This window comes from Globicephala melas, chromosome 4 (genome assembly GCF_963455315.2).
Source record: "Globicephala melas chromosome 4, mGloMel1.2, whole genome shotgun sequence".
In the NCBI taxonomy this organism is placed as follows: domain Eukaryota; kingdom Metazoa; phylum Chordata; class Mammalia; order Artiodactyla; family Delphinidae; genus Globicephala; species Globicephala melas.
The window spans coordinates 3,481,018-3,501,335 of record NC_083317.1 but is presented as its reverse complement, the minus strand read 5'-3'; the positions used below and the strand labels follow the sequence as shown (position 1 = coordinate 3,501,335).

Genomic DNA, 20,318 nt, shown 5'->3' with positions numbered 1-20,318 from the left:
GCAGAGGCAGCCCAGCACGGCTGGCAGGAAACCTCTTTAGAACAGAAGGCGGGTGGGAGCCACAAGGAAGGACCCTGCTGAGGGCTTGGCTGTGGAGTTGAGATTTGGTGCTGGGAGAGGTCAGTGGTACCTGGTGATGGAAATGGGCTTTCCGGAGGCTGCCTGATCAGGGTGCAGGGTGCCTGGGAGGAGAGAGGCTGGAGGCCCATAAAGGGTGTTTCACCACAATTCGGGTGAAGATCTTGGACTCGAGTGTGATGCTGACTGAAAAAAAATGCACAACCGAAAGGCTGAGAGTTGATTATTTGGTGAACTTTCTGAGGACTCATGCTTGCCTAGGAGGCAGCCTCCCAGATGGCTCCAGAGAGGCTGGGGGGAGCCAGGATATAGAGCAGTTTTTGCAACAGGTAGTTGGACCATCAAAAGATTACTGATAATCAAAGAAAACCAGACATCTCAAGTTAATGCATTTAGCGCTTTTCTGTGTACGGGAAGATGCTAGAGTCTGGGCTCATGGAAATCATTCCTTGCATAGGCACCGTAGCTATCTGGGGCCAGCATCCTGTGCTTTCCCATCCTGAGTCCCCTCAGGATGCAAGGTTGGGGTCGCCTGCAGTGGCTGTTGGCTTCGTGGCCACAGCATCCTTTGTTTACTCACGTGGCAGGTGACATTCTTCACCCACAGTGACAACGGGGTAGTGGGTTGAATGGTGACCTTGAAAAATGATGAGTCTCTGTTCTAACCCTGGACCCTGTAAATGGGACCTTACTGGGAATAAGGGTGTTGGCAGATAATAAGTTAAGGATCTGCAGGTGAGATCATCCTGGATTAGGGTGGACTTGAAATCCAAGGACAAGGTCTTAGGAGAGAAAGGGACACTCTGAGCTAAAAGACACAAGGACACAGGGCAGAAGGCAGGTGAAGATGGGCAGAAATTGAAGATGCGGCCACCAGCCAGGGGGGCACGGAGCCACCGGAGCTGGAAGAGGCAGGAAGGACCCTGCCCTCGAGCCTTTGGAGGTAGCGCGGCCCTGCTCACAGCTTGATTTCAAACTTCTGGCCTCCAGGCTGTGAGAGAATACATTTCTGTTGCTTTAAGCTGCAAACTTTGGGGTAACTTACTGAGGCAGCTCCAGGAGACGACTACAGAAGAAAAGAAGGGATCAACATTTTGACAAAGAACCTCACTGCAGAGCGTCGGTGGGGACGTAGAGGGAGCGTCCTCTTCCAGACCACTCCTCTCTTCCGGGGGTGTGGAGGGGTGCAGCCCCGGAAAACATATCTGGCTTTATGAAGCCAGGTCAAAGACGCATACGCTTGGTGACCCAGCACTTTCCCTCCTAGGTGTGTGCAGTGCAGTCGTGTGTTTTTCGTTAATAGCAGAAAGACTGGAGACAACAACCCAAATGCTCATGGAAGGAAGCGTGGGTAACAAACAGTGGTTAACTCCACGGTGGAACAGTGTGGAAGCGTGAAAGAAAATGAGCACGGTCATAGCATCAACAAGAATGAATCTGACAGACAAAATAAGGTGGAGAGGAGAAAGAAGCAATTCTTGGAAGACACACGTTATGACACCATTTATATAAGTCCCCCAAACATGCAAAACTTACCGAAATTATTTAAGGATAAATACAAATGTGATACAATAGAGACAAAAATAAGGGAATAATACAATTCAAGACAATGGTGACATCTGGAGTGAGGCAGGGGACTGAGATCAGAAGAGGCACAGCGTGTGTCTTCATTTATTTTTCTTCTTTAAACCTCACAAACATGCAGTCTGCGTTAGAGAATTAGTATAGTGTCAAGTATGGGCTTAGAGCCCGACTGCTTGGTGTTACGTTCTGGCCCTCCACCTGTTAGCCATGGTACCTTAAGAAAGTTATTTTAGCTCTCTGTGCCTCCATGTTCTCACCTATAAAATGGGGATATTAAAGTCTGTACCACATAGGGCTGTGGTGAGAATCAAAGTCAATACACGTGAGAGCTCAGAATAGTGCAGGGCATATGGGGCGTCTGGAGACGCGTCGGCTACTGTAGTTGTCATCACGTCACCGTCACCATCTTGTAAATGTGAAGTGCACTGAAATTAAAAAAAGGAAGGGATGGGACCATGCAGAAATGAGGTGAGTGCACACGGGGGTGGTGGGGACCCTAACTGTCAGCCTGGGTGACCGGGAACCACAGGAGGCAGTGACACAAAATGAAGACAGAGGGGTGAGGCCTGGCCGGAGCTGATGATTCTGTTTGGGTGGTTGGCGTTCTCCTGGGGCGAATCCCGTCCCTCTGCTGGCCGGTGCTGTAGGGGCCCCGTTGAAGGCGTGTTCCCAGGGGAAAGCAGGGGCTGGAGCTGAGCTGGGACTTGGGGGGGTGGGGGCGTTGGCCCTTCTGGTCACATTTTGAAAGCATTTAAATGGACAGAAGGCAGCTTGAAACCCAGTTCGCCCTCCCCGTGCTGCTGGGCGCTGCATCGTCCTCTGGTCTCCTCGGGGTTCCTGTGGATGTCCTGCACCGGGAGGGTGGCTCCGGGCTCCCCAGGGGCAGGCAGCTGCATGCGGTGGCGCTCAGACATTGAGAAGCTACACTCAAGCTCGCTCCTTGGACGTGGCGCCTGAAGATGGGCACTGGGGCGTCCGCGGGAATGAGTCAAGGCCGTCCAGGAGAAGCGCCTCCTCCTGGCCTGCCCGTGGGTCCCCCCCGTGGCTGTTCTTGGTCCTCTGGGGTCACTCATGGTGTCAGCAGAAGGCATGCTTGTCTGCATCAGGGTCTCTCACACGGTACCGTGAACCCAGGCCGGTTCTATGCCTCGTGTTCACAGAACTGAGGATAGCACAAGCTTTTTTGTCTCTCTTGCAATTGTACCTTTCCTCCTATCATGCCTGACTGCTGGCTTGGGAATTTGTTCAGGAGTCAGATCAAGGAACAGACAGCGGTGTGTGGAAGGCCTGCTCCAGGTACCTGGGAGGATGGGGCTTCCAGGGGAGACCTGCCAGACAGCCGGGAAGGGGAACCACGGCAGAGCTAATAAGTACACTGCTGCCAACAATAGACGTGATCGCAGCACAGCGTCGATCATAGTAACTAGCGCGATGAGCCCCCACTCGGGGCCAGGCTCCGTCCCCGCCTGGCACACGCTGCCTTATTTACCCACCTACAGCCCCGGCAGAGCTACGTCGCCCTTCCCTTGAAGGTGAGGAATCTGGGGCCCAGGGGACTCTGTCATTGGCCCAGGAGGGAGGCGGGCAGGGGATCAGCTGGTTTGCCTCCAGGCCTCCCATTTTGACCCTCAGGGTGGTGAAATGATGAATTGGCAAATTGGGCAAATGGATGAAAATGGCCCAGGTGCTTGGAGGAGGAAGCCATTGCTCTAGGTTTGTGGGGGGCAGTCTTTGAGACCCAACCACGTATGGAATGCTTCCCAGTCCTTGTGTCATTTCATCTTCCAGCAGCACCCAGTGGTAGGAGGTATGTGTATCCCCAATTTACGGATGAGAAAACAGAGGCTCACAGAGCTACATCAAGTTGCCCCAAGTCCCACGGTACTCGAGGGGTGGGTTTAAGGTTTGAGCTGTTGTCACCCTATAAAGGTCATTGTCTTCCTCAGGGGCCAGGGAGCTGGTTTGAAGAACAGGTAGGACAAGGTTGAGAGAGGACGGTGGGCATGTTCTCAGTGGAGGAAGTGCACCAGCACGGGCGGGTTGGGGAGAGCCCAAGCAGACCAGCCCGGCGTGCAGGGAAATTGAGGCAGTGGGTAAAGGGGGGTAAAGGGAGATGGGCCTAGAAGGGCTCACGTGTACTGTGGAAGGAAGGCCGTGAACCCCAGGCTGGGGCACGTAGAGTTGGTCCTGGAGGGAGATGGGGGGGCCCCATCCAGAGGGAGCCTTGAGAGGCTCAGCATCCCACCCAGGAGCCCCACTGGTCCAGGATGTGTCCCCGGAGCCCGTCGAGGACACATACGGGCACACAGCCAGCCCCGTGTGCAGTGCTCTCTCCGCGGGACACAGGGCAAGTTCACGAAGCAGGTGGCGGCAGCTTCAGCCAGGTCACCGAGCTCTTGAACATCCCCAGTGTAGACACACAGCAGCTCTCCGAGCTGCTGCTTCTAAAACTGCCCCCCAAATGCTCCCGCACAGCAGCCAGTGGCTGAGCCGAGCATCTCCAGCTGTGCCCGGCTACTTGGAGGCGCGGCAGCTGCGGGCTGCCGGGCTCTGAGAAATGTCATTCACGTAAACATTTGGGGAAGCACCAAAGCCCGGTGGTTCCCAGCCAAGCCCCGCTTCCAGTGTGCTCTGCACCTGCCTTTGTGTGCGGGCTGGTTTTTGCTTTGTTTTCTCTTTCTCTTTCACAGTATGAATTTGGGGCCAGGAGTACAGCCATTTGCTGTATCAGAGCAGTGATCCCGGCTCTCGTGGAATAGAGACCCCCGACAGCGAATCGGCCCGCGGGGCTGGGAAGCCGAGCTCAGAGGCACAGAGCTGGGGCGGCTGTTGGGTGCGGGGCATTCTGGCTCACCTCCTGGGCTGTCCCGTTCGAGAGTCTTACCTGTGCCTTTCTTGAGAGTCTGTGGCCTCTGGTTGGTGTTGCACTGTGATCTTTCTTTAATAGAAGGTGGCTCCAATGTCATTCAGCTTTGAAATGTGTCCCAAGAGAAGCTTTATTCACAGATGAGTTGCTTGGGGACCTCAGCATCTTCCCGGCTGGGTGACTGCAGGCTGGAGGCGACCTTTCCTCCCTCCTCCCGGCAACCTTGGATTTTAACCCGCTTTGGGGACGGAGTTTGGGAAGTCATTGGAGGGAAGGCCACCTCTAGATGTCGTCCCAGGCCAGGTGGTGGCGGCAGTGAGCGAGGTTCAGGGGCTGCTGCCTGGGCACAGCAGTGGAAGGGACTTTTGTGCTGGGGCTGCCACCTGTGTGCTCTACCTTCCAGAGTCCCCACACGCCTGCATGTGACAGCGACACGTGGGGACATACGTAGCCGGAGCTTCAAGAAGCAGCAGACAAGGTATCTAAATCCAGATCCCAGCCTGGGGGCAGCTGGTCCCCAGGGAGTATGCCTGCTGTGCCCTGAATCAAGGTCTGGTCACTGCTCCGGCAGGAGATACCAGGGTCGGCGTGGGCATGTCAGCCGGGAACACGGGCGAGGGGCAGAGACCACAGCACCTGTCAGGGCAGGTGCCCAGAGCAGGTCCCAGGATCAGACCAGGGATGCGCAGGTGCCCCCTCGGCGGGTGGGGAGTGAGCCAGAACCGTGCCGGGCTCAGCTCGGCAAGGCCTGGGATGCAGCCCACTGTATTGTTGTCTCACAGAGCCCCTTGGATCCTGGTAGGGAGGGAGGCCCCCATCTGATGGGACCCGCGGGCATTTGCAGCCAGCGTCCCACTGTCCCCAGGCCAGGAGCCCGCCTGGGAGGAGCTGGGCGCCACCCTCGGTGCTATGACTTTTTTCTGGGGAACACGAAAGGGAAATTGCATTTCAGCGACTCTGCTGAGTGGCCCCTGATGTGCCACTGTCCTCCAAGTCTGCAGAGTAATGGGCTTTGAAGGACAGGCAAGAAGCTCTGTGTTGCAGGGGCACACTTTGAGGTGGTGGATTTCCCAACAGTGTTGTGGGATCAGAGGTGAGAGGAAGTTGTGTGCGCCTCCTTGGCGGTGTTGCGGACACAGAGCATCACTGTACACGATGCCTACTGACGTGATCATGGCCCGCCGAAATTCAGAATACTTAGACCCATTCAGGCAGAAGGATGAGAGGCTGCTTCCACTCGGGGTCGGGGCAGAAGTGGAACCGAGGGGGGCACTGGGTTTGTGGAGGGCGGGGGAGGGCAGGCAGACAGACAGGGACCTCGAAACATGAGGAGATCGGGGTGGTGAAGCGGGGAGAGGCTCTCAGGACAAAAGGATGGAAAGCATCCCTGAGCTGTGGTCAGGGGATCATCTTTTTTTTAAAAGCGTGGGGACCCACTGTGATTGGGTGTCCCTGGAGGTTTTGGGTTTTTTTAAATATTTATTTATTTAGGCTGTGCCGGCCCTTAGTTGCGGCATTCGGGATCTAGTTCCCTGACCAGGGATTGAACCCAGGCCCCCTGCATTGGGGGCACGGGGTCTTAACCGCTGGACCGCCAGGGAAGTCCCCAGGGGACCATTTTACGTCCATTAAAGTCGCGCCTCGGGGGAACCTTCCGGAAAACTTGCCCCCTTGTCTGTTGCCCTGTCGACTTCCAGAGCGTGCGCGCCTGCTAAAATCCAGGGATCCGTGTTCACAGCCTGACAAAGCGAGCAGCTGTTCTGAAGGCAGAGTGGACTTCCTGCTGCAGCATCCAGCGGGGGTTGGCAGGGGGTGACGTGCTTTCTGCGCGGTTTGGGGACAAATGACAATGTCCTCATTTCACGAGTGGTTCTCCCTCCCCGTGACTCAGAAGCCTTCACGTGTTATGGTCGCGTCCATGTTGATATTTTTAAGACCGGCTTCCCAGACCTGGTTCTTGTTGTTATTGTCGGCGAAAAAGCCGCCTTTCGATTTCAGAAGGTGAGAAAAACAAGAAGAGGTCTGAGCTGTGGGTGTGGCTTTGCCCCTTAATAAGGAAAAGTGAGGCATTGATGAGCTGCCCTTGGGCATTGGGGGATGAAGCAGGTGGGGGAGAAGGAAATGTCACTGGTGTCTGGGAATATGGACCTTTGTCCTTTTTGCCTTGAGCTCTCTCTTGGAGAGGGGGGAAGAGGGGTCTGGAGAATAAGGCTGTCTGTTCTCACCAAGAGCCCCTTTCAGCTCCAAGGGGAGACTGATGGGGGAGGGGAAGGGGGAGGAGTAGGGAGCGCAGCTGGGCTTATCTGGTCAATGTTGGCATCTAGAGGAAAACACGACTTTGGGTGCAGAAATGGACCTGCTGCGTTCATTTCAGACTGAGGTTGACGTGGTACTAGGAGGCTATTTGGCAGCCTCATTGGTGCTTTTGGCATAATTTAAGCAATCAGAAGGATGTTTTTTCTTCATTGCTCTAGCAGGTTTAGAAGCTTGTGAAAAAGACCAGTTCTTCTTTTAGAAGGATAAAAATACTGCAGTGATAGAAAACTGCTTCATGCCTGACAGGCAGATGTGAATAACTCCCACCTATTTTTTAGTATCTTTACTAGGGTAGGGGCTCCACTGCCAGTGCGCTGATGAGCTAGCTGCCTGTGGGGCGTGGGTGTGTGTGTACGTGGTGTGTGTGTGGACATGGTGTGCGTGTGCACAGTGTGTGTACATGGTGTGTGTGTGTACACGGTGTGTGTGTACTTGGTGTGTGTCTGTGTACGCAGTGTATGTACATGGGGTGTGTGCATGTAGGGGTGCACAGCACGTTGTCTTGGCATCAGCATCAGAGCTGCTCTGAGCACCCAACCCAGGAGTTCTGGCTTGAGGGGGCTGTGATTCCAGGTGACCTGGGTAGCCTGGGTGGCCGGAAATGATTTCCCAGCAATGTCCCATCAGTGTTCTCCGGGACCCTGAGCCACTGAGAGACAGAAGTTCTCATGGTGTAAACAGATGCAGGTCCTCTCCTGGGGAGGCTGGGGTCAGGGTTCCCAGGCAGCCCTGTCCCTCCTCACAGAGGCTGACCGGCGTCTCTTCACCCAGCAGCACTTGGAGGCTTTCTGGAACCTTCCAGAAATGGGCTCTGGCTCCTTGAAAATGATCATGAGCCTGAGCACCCACGTCCAGAATGTTAACCCTGAGGCGGGCGCTCTTGGTGGGCGCCCCTTCCCCGCAGATGCGCCAGGACACGTGTGGCATCCTCAGTCCACCTGAAAGAGGACGGTGGTCCAGCTGTTCCTCCTCGGGTGAAGAGACGCTGCTGTCACGTGGCTTGCGGTTCCCGGGATGTGTTTTGTCCCAGTTGCATCTCTAGCGACCACGGCTTAGTACACCATCTACCTGCAGCTCCTTGTGACACCCTTCAAACACGTGATCTTGTTGTATCTTCACAAACACCCTTAAGGTCAAGTACTCTTCCCTGCCCCTCACCAGGTGAGGATGGTGAGTCGAGGAAGCAGAAGGAACTGGCCCCAGTCACACAGCAAACCAGAGGCACAGCTGTAGGGCGATGGAGGGGCCCCTGGGGCCAGACCGACTCCATCAGAATTGTTTCCAAAGCTCCAGGAAGACTCCACATGCAGGCGATATTGGGACCACGGGGCTGGCGGCTCTGCAGAATTATTTCCCATTCAGTGTCTGGTCTGAATTATCCCTCGTTGTTTACAGAGTTATTATTAAGGAGGCACAGGGCTGGTGAAGAGACACAGCTTCAGGCAGGACACGTGCTGGAGTTTGCTTGGTGCTGGGATAGATGAGCTGAGACCCGCTGTCCGTCCCCCCTCCTCTAAGCAGCCTCGTCCCAAGGCTGTTGGGAGGCCCACACTGTTGCTGGGCCAGTGTGAGGGCATAGACACCGACCACGGGAAGGCACGACGCTGGGACATCCAGACTCTAGAGGGCCGACCCCTCCCTCAGGCCACCCACCCACTGTGCTCATCCCCCCACAGTGGATACGACACTCCAGAAATTGGAATATGTTTAAATTCGTGGTCAAGATGAATTTCACACACGTTAGAATGTGATGGAACTGGCCACCGAAACGCCTGCTGTCCAGAGGTGCTTCCCTGCATGGCTAGAGTGAGCCCAGCTATCATGCCAGCAAAGGAGTTCTCGAAAACGATGCTTCATGAGGACGGAGAATGTGCATATGGGCTGAATTGCTCCATGCCAGCTGGGTACGAGGGACAACACTGGCGAGCACAGGAGACGTTTACACTTCCTTCCAGAGGCGACTGGGCAACCAGAACACGACTTGTCCTCTCTTGAGCCGCCAAGGCAACCTCTTCTGTGTCCCGCAGCCCCACTTCCCTCTCCCATCATTCAGCCGATGTTCCCTTCCTGGTTTCCAAACGTTGAGAAGGATCCAGAGTGATTCGTGCTCACCACATCAGACAATCCTTTGATGCCGTAATTTTCGCATCCCGTGACATCGACGATAATTATCATCAGCCGGGTAGGAATGTCTGCCTCGTTTCTCCCTCTCAGCAGAGAAAATACACAGTCAGTGAGCACAGTTCCAGGTAGGGGAGAGCCAGTGATGCGTGTGGTATGAGGGCAGTGCATTGGGGCTGGGCAAGTCTTCTTTGGCAGAGCTAGGAAATGCCTCATTCTAGAATCCTGTGAGTCCACTGTGCAAAAATTTACCATTAAAAAAACAAAATTAAAGACACACATCCATTTGAAAATAGTCAGTGATCTGGGCTTAGTGCCTGGCTCTTTCTAATTTGCTTGGGCTCCCTCGTTTCTTTTTAGTTGTCATTGTTTAGAACCAACTGAAAAACATCTCTGTGAAAGGAAAGACCTGCTTCAGATTGAGGAAGGATTCTGGGCCAGGCTCTGCATGTTGGTAAACTTGGGTTCAGCCTCGATAGCAACGTTTGCCGTGAGCGTTGAGTCTGCAGATGGAATTCCGTGTCTCCGGCCCTTAGGTTGGGACCCTTGGCCATTTCAATGAAAGCCCACACCTGAACCTCAGCTGACATTTGGTTGTCCAGGGAAGAAAGCCCCACGTGACGCGCACACCTGGTGAATTCTGGGTCTTTGGAGGGTAGACCTCTTCTTTCATCAGGGGAAACTGAGGCCAGGATGGTGGACGGACGGCCTGTGCATGGCCACTGTCCAGCCATGAGCACGGCTGGGAATGAGGCCCGGGCTGCCACCCACCCCCGTGCTCCCCCCTCTCCCGAGGTCCCCACTGGAAACTCCAAGGTCGATCATCTTTCTTTTCACATTTAATTGGACAGAGCTTAATCGGCTCCTTTAACCTCATTATGAAAAGCCTGCACTGGGGATGCTTTAACCAGGCTTCGTGCCCATGTGGGCTGCACAGGAAAGTCTGAGAATGACCCTGGATTGCAGAAGGGCCCCTGGAAGAGCTGCAAGGTGGCAGCTCTCATTGCTTCTAGAACATTCCTTCTCAGGACACTGCCCCTTGGGAAGGCTTGCTAGCTGAAAAGTGCAACTGTTACATAATGTTCATGGAAGAAGCAGGAAGTTATCTTCTGAGGGATGTGGTCCCCCGGGGAGGACCCAGGAGGCCTGGCGTGGGCGTGGCTGGTGTGGGCAGTGGGAGACTGGGCGTGTTCGTTTCGTGTAGCTGCTATAACAAATTGCTGCAAACTGGGTGGCTTAAAATCACACACAAGTGGGCTTCCCTGGTAGCGCAGTGGTTGAGAGTCCGCCTGTTGATGCAGGGGACACGGGTTCGTGCCCCGGTCCGGGAAGATCCCACTACTGCTCGTCTGGAGCCTGTGCTCCGCAACGGGAGAGGCCACAACAGTGAGCAGGCCCGCGTACCGCAACAAACAAACAAACAAGCAAAAGTGATTGCCCAGAAATGATGGAATGTGCCCATTTTGATTGCTGCTACGTAAAAGTTTACTGGCGACGGGGCATGGGCTTATACTTACAGGATGTGAGGCACAGGGACACCACGGCCCCTCCATAAGGCAGTGCCCGCCCTGTGAGTTGACCTCAGAGACCATCCAGACAGCTGGTCCTCCGGGAGCTCCTGGCCGTTTCCTGCTGGCTCAGCATTCGCCAGAGGGGTCTGGTCCTGTTGGGGGTGGCTTGGACAGAAGTGACAACCAAAGGGCAATGCCCAAGGTGGTGGCTGTCACTCTGCATTCACTTGTGCCAAGAGTTCACCTTCTTATTATCAACGTCATAGACGCTTTTTCAGTGACCGCGACGTGCCAAGCACCGCTCCACGCACAGGACACGGTGCTTCAGAAGGCTGTTCTGGTCATGTCTTCGGGGAGCTGATGTTCACGGCCTCTAGGGGCCATGCTAGGGCCGGGAGGCAAAAGGAGGTGTGCGTTGGGGGCAGGTGTCAGGCGCTGGGCTCCTGGCGGGCACTCGGTTTGAGGCTGGCAGGCGGGCCTAGCCTTTAGAAGTAGCCTGCTCAGATGTCTCCCTCATTCTTGAAACTCAGGATGTCTGGACAGGCTTCTTCCGAACTGGTAACCTTCTAAAAGTAACACAACTAAAAGTAACTGCAGACATAACTAAGAAAGCCCTTCAGGTTCACTTACTGCTAACTGCTAATAAGCATCTTTATCTCCATGTCCTTATAGACAGTTACAGCCCCACCAGGTGGGTGCTGGACGGACGTGTGGATTTTCTGTCCACGTCACAACTCCCCTTGGAAAGGATTAGATCATGGACAAGTCACTTCCAGTTGGCTTCATTTTCGTGTCACTAGCGGGGTTTATGGAGAAAGCCTTTACCGGTTTTTCCATCGTGGTTTTCCTTCCTGATGCCCACTGGGCAAGGCACAGGGCTGGTCCGTCCACCAGCTCCGAGTTTAGTGGATCCGTGGGAGAGTTAGAAATGCTGTGGCATGTTTGTCCCTCCCTTACAAAACACACCGTGCCTAGCAAGGGCTGGGCCCGTGAGCCATGGCCGCTGAGCCTGCACGTCCGGAGCCTGTGCTCCGCAACAGGAGAGGCCGCAGCAGTGAGAGGCCCGCGCACCGCAAAAAAATAATAATAATAAAAGAAAGAAAGAAAGAAAAGAAAAACAGGTTTCTGATATTAGAGAAGCACCGCCCGAGAGGGTGGACTGCACGTGAGGACGCTTCTCAGCTGGCCGGCCTTGCATCGTGTCACACATAGGCCCTGCCCCTCGCTCCACGTCCCCCTGGGAGCCCACGCCCCTCCAGAGCGAGAGCTGGGGCCACTGACTCACCTGGCTCCACGTGTGTCACTTTAGCTCTGGGGTCCACAGCCAGACCCCCAACTCCAGTTTGCTGGCTGTAAATGACAAAACCACGGTCTATAACCCCGGTCCGCCCGCCGTTTCCCCGAAAGGCCTGATGCTCCCCCAACTCCCAGACCCGTGTCTGTTCCTGGCGTCCTGGCCGTGGATGTCACAGCCTGTGGGAGCTCCCTGGCAGTGTTATTATCCGGTGACCCCGTGTGGACCCCAACACCACGGGTCACAGTGAAAGCAGCACCCATGGGCCCTGCTGGAGGGAACGGACCCCTCAGATCCCCAAGGTGAGGCTGTCCTCAGGCGTCATGACCCAGGGGCAGGCTGCACGTGGCCTCTACGTGGCCAGTGGTCACCTCAGCCATCCGTTTCCCTAACTGGGCGGCTCCTGGTTGCCAGGGGACCAGCTGGGGATCGGCTCTGAACTCGGGGCAGAACAGCCTAAAGGAAGGTTGCTCTGGAGTAACCCCAATGCCGCCTGAACCCCCAGGAAGACAGCAAGGAGCAGACGCCCCACATTAGTGCTCCCTCAGTGATGTCACACAGGTCCCCTGTGCCCGGGACCCGGAGCACCTGGCCCCCCTCTGCAGAGCTCCATCCCATGGGGAGCCCATGCTGGGGCTTCACCCTGCAGGGAGGGGGCCCTGCTGTCCCCCAGCTCTTCCCTCCATCTGTCCCCCATGTGGCAGACATGATCTTTCAGGGTCCCTGACCCCCAACCCTGGTCTCCTTGGGCTCCCCTGCTGCAGGGCAAACCTGTGTGTTTGCCAACCTGCCATCACCCACGTCCCGGGGGTAGGAGTCTAACTCACTTGCGGTCCTGAGCTGCTGCCCCAGGCCCCCCTGCCCCCGTCCGTCTGCTCCTCAGCCCTTCCCCCCCAACTAGGGGTGACCGTCTCAGGTCTCCCCAGGTGACTGCCGCTCCCCGTAACGAGTCAGGTCGCAGGGCTGCGTGCTTCCTGCCTTTCGCTTCCGCTTCTCTCTGCCTGATTCAAAGGTCCTCAGGGACTTGCCATCCAGCTCAAGGAGGCAGCTGGTGACAGGTTGGGCGTTTAGGGTGTCCCATCTTGGAAGACGAGAGGCGGCTGGGGGAAGACGAGAGGCGGCTGGGAGAAGACTCCCCAGACCCAGGCTGGGGCTCGAGTAGACACACAGGTTTGGGGGTTCAGGGAGCGACTAGGGGCAGAGTCCGAGACCAGGGCTCAGTCGAGGGCTCTGCAGGCCCCTTCCTCATCAGGCCGCTTTCAGCTCTGCGTGGGAAGCCAAAGTACTGTTTTTGTCCGATTCTGATTATTTAAGGGTATGTCCTTGGAATGTTTCTCAGGGACTGAGAAGTGTTTCTTCTTTTTTAAATTTAATTTTTATTTTATTTTATTGACTGAGCCGCACAGCACGTGGGATCTTAGTTCCCCGACCAGGCATCGAACCTGTGCCTCCTGCAGTGGAAGCGCAGTCTTAACCACTGGACTGCCAGGGAAGTCCCTGAAAAATGTTTCTGAATTAGGAGTCTGTAGATGAATCCAGTTGCTTCTATTTTATTCTTTGTAGCTCATCTGAACAGTCTGCTCGAGAAAAAGTAACGTGACTCCATTTGGCATACGTAGTTTTTTTTTCCGTTCACGAAGCTCTCGGATGGAGATTGGGCAGGAAGTCCAAAGCAATGTGATGCAAGTGCAAAATGATAAGCTTTTAATTCTTAATGAATTATTAATACACGAATCATTTAGTTATAAAGTAATGATTTGTGAATAAATTCTATACAAATAATTTATACCGGTAGAGATGAGAAACAGAACATTCATACATGAAATAATAAATTAATCACTTAATTGATAAAGGCATGAGTTGACCATTGTGGTGAGTGGTGCAGCCCTGGGTTAGGATCTGTTCACACTGGCTCTGGGGTCCTGGACAAGTCGCCCAGGCCCACTGGACGTCCAGTTCCTCAATCCGAAATGAGAATGGTGGAGTCCTCGTACCCTAGACGATGTCCGCGAAAGGGCTTTGTAAACTCTAGAGTGCTGTACGTACACTGGTACTTATCACTGATACACCCATGACGTACAATCGAGGAAGTAGGCAGAGGCATCCAAAAAAACCCCATTTTCTTGCCCAGAACTCAGCATTTTCATAAATACTAGGGCAGGGGTCCCCAAGCCCCGCCCCTCCAACCAGGCCGCACAGCAGGAAGTGAGCAGCGGGGGAGCAGGCGAAGCTTCATCTCTATCTACAGCCACTCCCCAGGGCTCGCGTTACCGCCTGAGCTCCGCCTCCCGTCAGATCAGCTGCGGCATTAGATTCTCATAGGAGTGCGAACCTTACTGTGAACTGCACACGCGAGGGATCTAGGTGGCGCGCTCCTTATAAGAATTTCATGCCTGATGATCCGAGGTGGAGCTGATGTGTTGATGCTAGCGCTGGGGAGCAGCTGCAAATACAGGTTCTCATGAGCAGAGAGGTTTGACCGCCCAGAGACCATGATAAATCAGTTGCTTGCACACTCATATCAAAACCGTATCAGTGAGTGGCAAGTGACAGTTAAGCTGCGTCTTATGGAGTAGACTGGACATAAGCAACACCGTTCGAGGGTCACTGTCTCCCATCACCCCCAGATGGGACCCTCTAGTTGCAGGAAAACAAGCTCAGGGCTCCCACCGATTCTGCACTCTGGTGAGTTGTATAATTATTTCGTTATATATTACAGTGTAATAATAATAGAAATAAAGTGCACAATAAATGTAATGCACTTGAATCATCCCGAAACCATCCGCCCCCCCCCCCCCGCCATCCGTGGAAAAATTGTCTTCCACGGAACCGGTTCCTGGTGCCAAAAAGGTTGGGGACTGCTGTACTAGGGTGTGAAACGCCTTGCCTTTGGCCTTGGTTCTGCAGCCAAGTGTACTGTGTGTTTGCCTCTGCAGTACTGGGGGCAAAACCAGTGAGTCCTGGTTTGAAAATGAATGTGATTTGCTTTTCACAGGATACAAGACCCTTCTGAAAGGAATTTCTGGGAAATTCAACAGTGGAGAGCTGGTGGCCATCATGGGTCCTTCCGGGGCTGGGAAGTCCACGTTCATGAACATCCTGGCCGGATACAGGTGAGCAGACCCTCGCCCAGTGGTCAGCCAGGGGCCACCAGTATGAATGGTCCATCCCGTCACTTCTTAAGGCTCTGGACAGCCTCCCGGGAAGCCGGAGGGGTGTCTCACAGTAAGGGGCTTTGGAACCTGTGAAGGGAGCTGAGCTCCGGCATTGGGGGCATCAGAAGGCAGCACATGCTGGTTGTCACCTGGTGGTGGTGAGTGGATGCTGTGCTCAGGAGAGGGAGGTCCTGGGGCAGAAGGGCCAGGCCTTATGGGACAGGAAGTAATGGAGAGGTCCAGGTTGGGGAGGGGGCCGGCAGGAGAACGCTGAGACAAGTGTGAATGAAGGTCAAAGGTAAGATGAGCCATTTTCAGAAGAAAAGCAGCAGCGTCAGGCTGGGGCCCAGAGCTCACGCGACCCTTGCCTGTGGCCACGTTAGCTGCTCCAACATTCGGAAAACACAGCTCTCGACGTCCTGTCCGGTGACGTTCACGTGAGGATGATTTGAAAACCGAACCTTCAGAAGTGTTAACAAAATGCTCTCTTAAAGCCAGTTCTCTTCAGATCTCATGGCTTCCATTTGCTACTTCAGCAAATACATTTAAAAAATAACTTCATTTACTGGCAAAGAAAGAGAAATTCCGCCCCCCCCTTCCTTAGGACTTCTGAATTACTCTTTAAAGATGAAAATGAGGATTTTTAAAAGTCTCGCTTACGGCAGATTCCTGTCTGTTGTATTCACTTCTAAAGGTGAGAGCCAAACTTCCAACACCCAGCGTCATGCTGGGGACACGGGAGGGGAGAGCAGCCGTTTTTCAGCTCATCCCACACCCTCAGCTGCTATCCAGCCTGTGCGGCACGTGGCCGTCCTGGAGCCACAGAGGGCAACCTGGAGACAACTGAGCTCCCAGCCTGGGTCCCTGGGACGCCAGTTGATCCCACCCATTCCCTGAAGGAAAGAAGGGACCCACCACAGGGCCCACAGTCACAGCAATGGGCTGGATGAAGTTGGACGCCAGATATAACTGCACTGGTCTCCATAGACCCTCTGTGTTTCTGTTCTTCATGGCATCGGGGAGGCAGGGCTGGAGAACGGGGATCCTTGGTAGGATGCCCATGGCTCCCACTGTGACCCTGGGCTGAGATGATGCGCCCAGGAGAGCGTCGGGCCACAGCGATGTCCAGCGGGTCTGTGGATGAGGGAGTGAGCGTGGCTGGCGGGGCCATGCCCTTCCATCTCCACAGTACACGTAGGATGCCCCACCTCCACTGTGGTCAGAGAGAACAGCTTCCCATCGCTTGGCCGAGGAGGGTCAGGGCGCAGACCTCCTCCTCTTTGAGACCTGAGCCCAGAGAGCCTGCAGTGGTCCTGCCAGTCAGCATCATCGTCGTGCAGCCCCCAGGAACTGCTTCTGATGTAGTGGCCACACCCCAGACCGAAGATTCTTGGCCTCTGGGGCCTCTGGGGCGGTTGGTGTAGCCTCAGCTGCACACAGCACTGTTCATACGCCCATCTCATAAACCCCTGCAAAGCCAGGGGTGTGCGTGGGGCCTCGTGGCTGCATGTAGGGGCATCCGTGTGTATCTCCGTTGGTTTGGTCCACAGGCGCCTGTTACGAATGTGCTGTCCCAGAGAGGCCCCACGCTTGCCTCTCCCTTTCCACGCTGAGTGTTTTCTTTGTGCAGTTCCCTCCTCTGAGTTCTGGTGCTGTCTGGGCCTCCCATCCCTGCCTGGCTTGGTGTCCCTACTGGTCCAGTGAGAAGATGCTGGGAGGGGCCGTCCTCTCTCCCGTCCCCAGGCCCTGGAAGAGGAAGGGGTGCAGGAGGGATCGGGCTGACACGTCCTCTCGCTGGCCTTGCAGGGAGACGGGCATGAAGGGCGAGGTCCTCATCAACGGCCTCCCGCGGGACCTACGCTGCTTCCGGAAGGTGTCCTGTTACATCATGCAGGACGACATGCTGCTGCCTCACCTGACCGTGCAGGAGGCCATGATGGTGAGCGTCCTGCGGCCTGCAGCCCCTCACCTGGCCGCCCCCCTCTCTCCTCGCGTGAGACAGCGCAGTGCCCAGCACCCCTCCCTCACACGGAGTCCTGACACCTTGGACAGCTTTGCCCAAGGCAACCCCTCAAGGCCCTGGGTTCTGTAGACCCTGGATGACGAAATCGACGTCAGGTTTCTGAGAAGGTTATTAGCCTGGCTGATGTGAGGGACCGCTTCCAGGGTGGCCACAGTCCTGTGCCCCAGCTGAGGCTCTTCCCTTCTCATCAGTGTTCTGTGGCTTTGGGCACAAGTTCCAAGCAGTCTGGTGCCTGGGTTAGGGCCCCGAGGGTCTCGTCCTCTGACTCACGTGCCCGCCAGGTGGGGGTGAAACCAGAGTTGGCTGCACACCGGTTGGGTCCCAGGCCTTCACCTTCATAGCCCGGCACAGTCCTCAGACATGTAATCCTGCAAAACACACGAGGAAAGGCACCTCCGAGAGTTTAGCAGTTAGCCTGGGCGTCCTGTGCAGTGTGGTCCAGGATGGCCTGGCCCAGCTGTGCTCTTTGGACAGACCATGACCCAGCCAAGTACCAGGTGGACAGGGACCACAGTGACCAACCGTGGGCCACGGAAGCCACTAGAGAGCCTCCCGGCCAGAGGAGGTTGGAAGGTCAGTGGGCTGCCCTTGTCCGTCATGGAGCGTGTGTGCCCGGGGCTGCCTGATGTCCTGCGTCCCCTCGTCCATGGCACAAGGCGGTGCCCGACCTCCGGGCCTCTCCTGGCACGTCTGGGACCTTCCCAGCTGGTCTGCCTTGTACTTGGGCAGTGGATGGCCATTCCTCTTGTGCTGCTACGGGTGAAGTGTTGCCCTGCACTCTTTTTTTTTTTTTTTTTTTGCGGTACACGGGCCTCTCACTGTTGTGGCCTCTCCCGTTGCGGAGCACAGGCTCCGGACGCGCAGGCTCAGCGGCCATGGCTCACGGGCCCAGCTGCTCCGCGGCATGTGGGATCTTCCCGGACCGGGGCACGAACCCGTGTCCCCTGCATCGGCAGGCGGACTGTCAACCACTGCGCCACCAGGGAAGCCCATGCCCTGCACTCTTGACTCGGATGGCGCAAGGCTTCCTGTCTGTGGTGTCGCATCTTGTCCGAAGGGCAATTCCAGGAGTTCCTTAGCTGAGCAAAGAGAAGCAGGGAAGGTGTCGGGTACGTGATCTGCCCTCTGACGAGCTCCCCCAGCAGCCATGAGCGCCGGGCACCCTGACCATGTACCTTCTCTGGCCTCCAAGTGGGCACACTGATGGGGCCACCGGGAGCTCAGGAGGTGTTTGAAAATAGGGTGGTAAAGTTAGGAGATCCAAGATTTCTACCGACCCTGTGGATTCCTTAATCGCTACTTCACCTTCATCTGGGGTGACCAGCGTTTCGCTTGTCAGAGTTACTGCGTGAAGTCCTTGGTTACTTGTTTGAGGAACTTCACTTTGATTTCCAGCTCAATCACTGCTTTCTCTTGCAAACAAGATGGGTGACTCCTGCTGTCACCTCCATCCTCCCCCAACCTGTCATCAGGCTCTGCTGTGAAATCCATTTATTTTTCAGAGTTAAAATCAATTCGATTTTGATTTTGAGAATTTCACGATTCCTTTGATAAAAAGTTCCCCTGAGTTAATGAGAAAGGGTACCTTTCGCTCTGCAGGGTCCTGTCCCACGTGCAGGGGTGATATTGGCCACCAGCCATTGGTGGTACATTTCCATGTGCTGCTCTGGCCCTCCACCACCACACTTGGTGTCACAGGGCAGGCGGCTGGCCCTGTCTGACTCTGGGACCGTGGCCCTTTGGCCCCTTGCCCCTGCATCTTAGTCTCTCACGGAGCCTCGGGACAACCTCACTAGCTCACCGGGTGGGCAGGTTCTAACCTCACCACTGTGCTGATGGGGAAGCCGAAATCCTTGCTTCCCAAGGTCACAGGCGTTGGCAGAGAAGAACCAAGGCTGATGCTGGCACGGTGATGCTTCCTCAGGGTTTCACCAAGCAGGGTCAGGGGCCCCACGGTGTGCTAACAGGCAGGATTTTGAACAAGACAAAACAACACAACAGCAACAACAAAACTGGAGCTCTTATATGTCCCACTTACCAGTTTCTGTGGCATAAATCCTCCGCTGTGGATAATTATAAGCTATCAGTGGTTGAGCAGGTGACTTGTGAAATTCCTGAATAGGCGCCAGTCGGCTTCAAGCCCTCGACGATGCCTGGGGATTCCTCATCTCTCTAACTTCCCTCGGGGCACAGCAGAGAATCCCCTGAGGTAACAGGATGCAACCCAGGCATCGCTGCTCTCCTGGACCTACCTTAGTTAACCACGGAAGCTTGGAAGCCCAGACCTCTGAGGATTTCCTCCGTCGTCTGGCGGCTCAGCCCCCGGGGCACTGGGCCTGCAGTCGCTGAGTGAGTCTGTCCTGTTGCCGTCCACCTCTTCTGATTCCACACTGTGGTCTTCATCCCCTGCAGGTGTCTGCGCATCTGAAACTCCAGGACAAGGACGAAGGGAGACGGGAGATGGTGAGTGTGTCTGCTCGGGCCACAGGTGCTCCAGATTTGCCCGAAATCCACTCAGCACACGTGCGTGGAGGGGCCTTTGGGGGCAGGTTGAGTCTGTGGCTTGGCCCCGGCTGTCCTCGTGTGGGTGGCAGTGGCATCGCGGTGTGTGCCTGGGCTGGCACACACCCGGAGTGACCGCGCCGCCAGGGACTCTCAGACGCAGACACACAGACGCAGCGAGGATGTGCAGGACGCCGGCCTGAGGCCCCAGCCTCGGGGTTAGACCCAGCGCTCTGCCCTTTCAGTGTTTAATACACGTTATGCTCCATTGTTTTTTTGTTGTTGTTCGTTTGTTTATAAAACACCAACAATGAAGATAGTTAATCATTCATTTAAAAGTAACCAGAGTCCACCCTGACACATTTGCAAGGAGAAATTGGGTTCTTACGTGTTACTCATCAGCCTTTTAAGAATAGCACAAACAAGTTTCCGGGATGATGGAGATCTCCTAATTCTTTAAATTCTTTTTTCTGCTTCCCTAAAACCCCAGGGAGCACGAGGTGTTGGGTAAGCAGACCCCGCAGGGAGCGCCAGAAAGCCCCACTTAGTGGGGAGGCCTGGTTTATATTTACACATCCCTTTATGTTTATTGTCTAAGGGAAACTCAACTTAGCCAACCCTAACCCTGACGGGACTGTGTGACCGTCTAAGCGGAGGACTGCTGCTGAGGGCCTGCCCTGACTCATTTCCCTCCAGCCCCTGTGTGTACCTAGGTCCTGCTTGTTTACTTCTCGAGGAAACACAATAGAATGGAATGTTCCAGCAGGTGGTAGAATGTTGCCTACCTCCCTCATTTCCCAGAAAAGCAGCCTCAACCCTCGAGAACCCCCAGCGAGGAGCCTTCCTCAGGAGCCAGTTCTCCCAAGGC

The 20,318-nt window shown here is 55.2% G+C and overlaps 1 protein-coding gene across 4 annotated transcripts in view; it reads left to right on the top strand.

Annotated features, from left to right (window-relative positions):
* The window catches only part of ABCG1 (ATP binding cassette subfamily G member 1), a 63,997-nt gene that overhangs the window by 25,591 nt on the left and 18,088 nt on the right, over positions 1-20,318 (top strand). For 3 of the 4 annotated variants that reach the window (XR_011377405.1, XM_030835478.2, XM_030835477.2), the window contains exons 3-5: positions 14,766-14,883; positions 16,732-16,864; positions 19,361-19,411. Coding sequence is in view for 3 of the 4 variants with exons in the window: in XM_030835478.2 (XP_030691338.1) it covers positions 14,766-14,883; positions 16,732-16,864; positions 19,361-19,411 (302 nt within the window). In the remaining variant the exon portion in view is untranslated. Of the gene's footprint in view, positions 1-6,431; positions 6,530-14,765; positions 14,884-16,731; positions 16,865-19,360; positions 19,412-20,318 lie in introns of those variants that run through there. The other variant, XM_060297768.1, reaches the window with a different exon arrangement.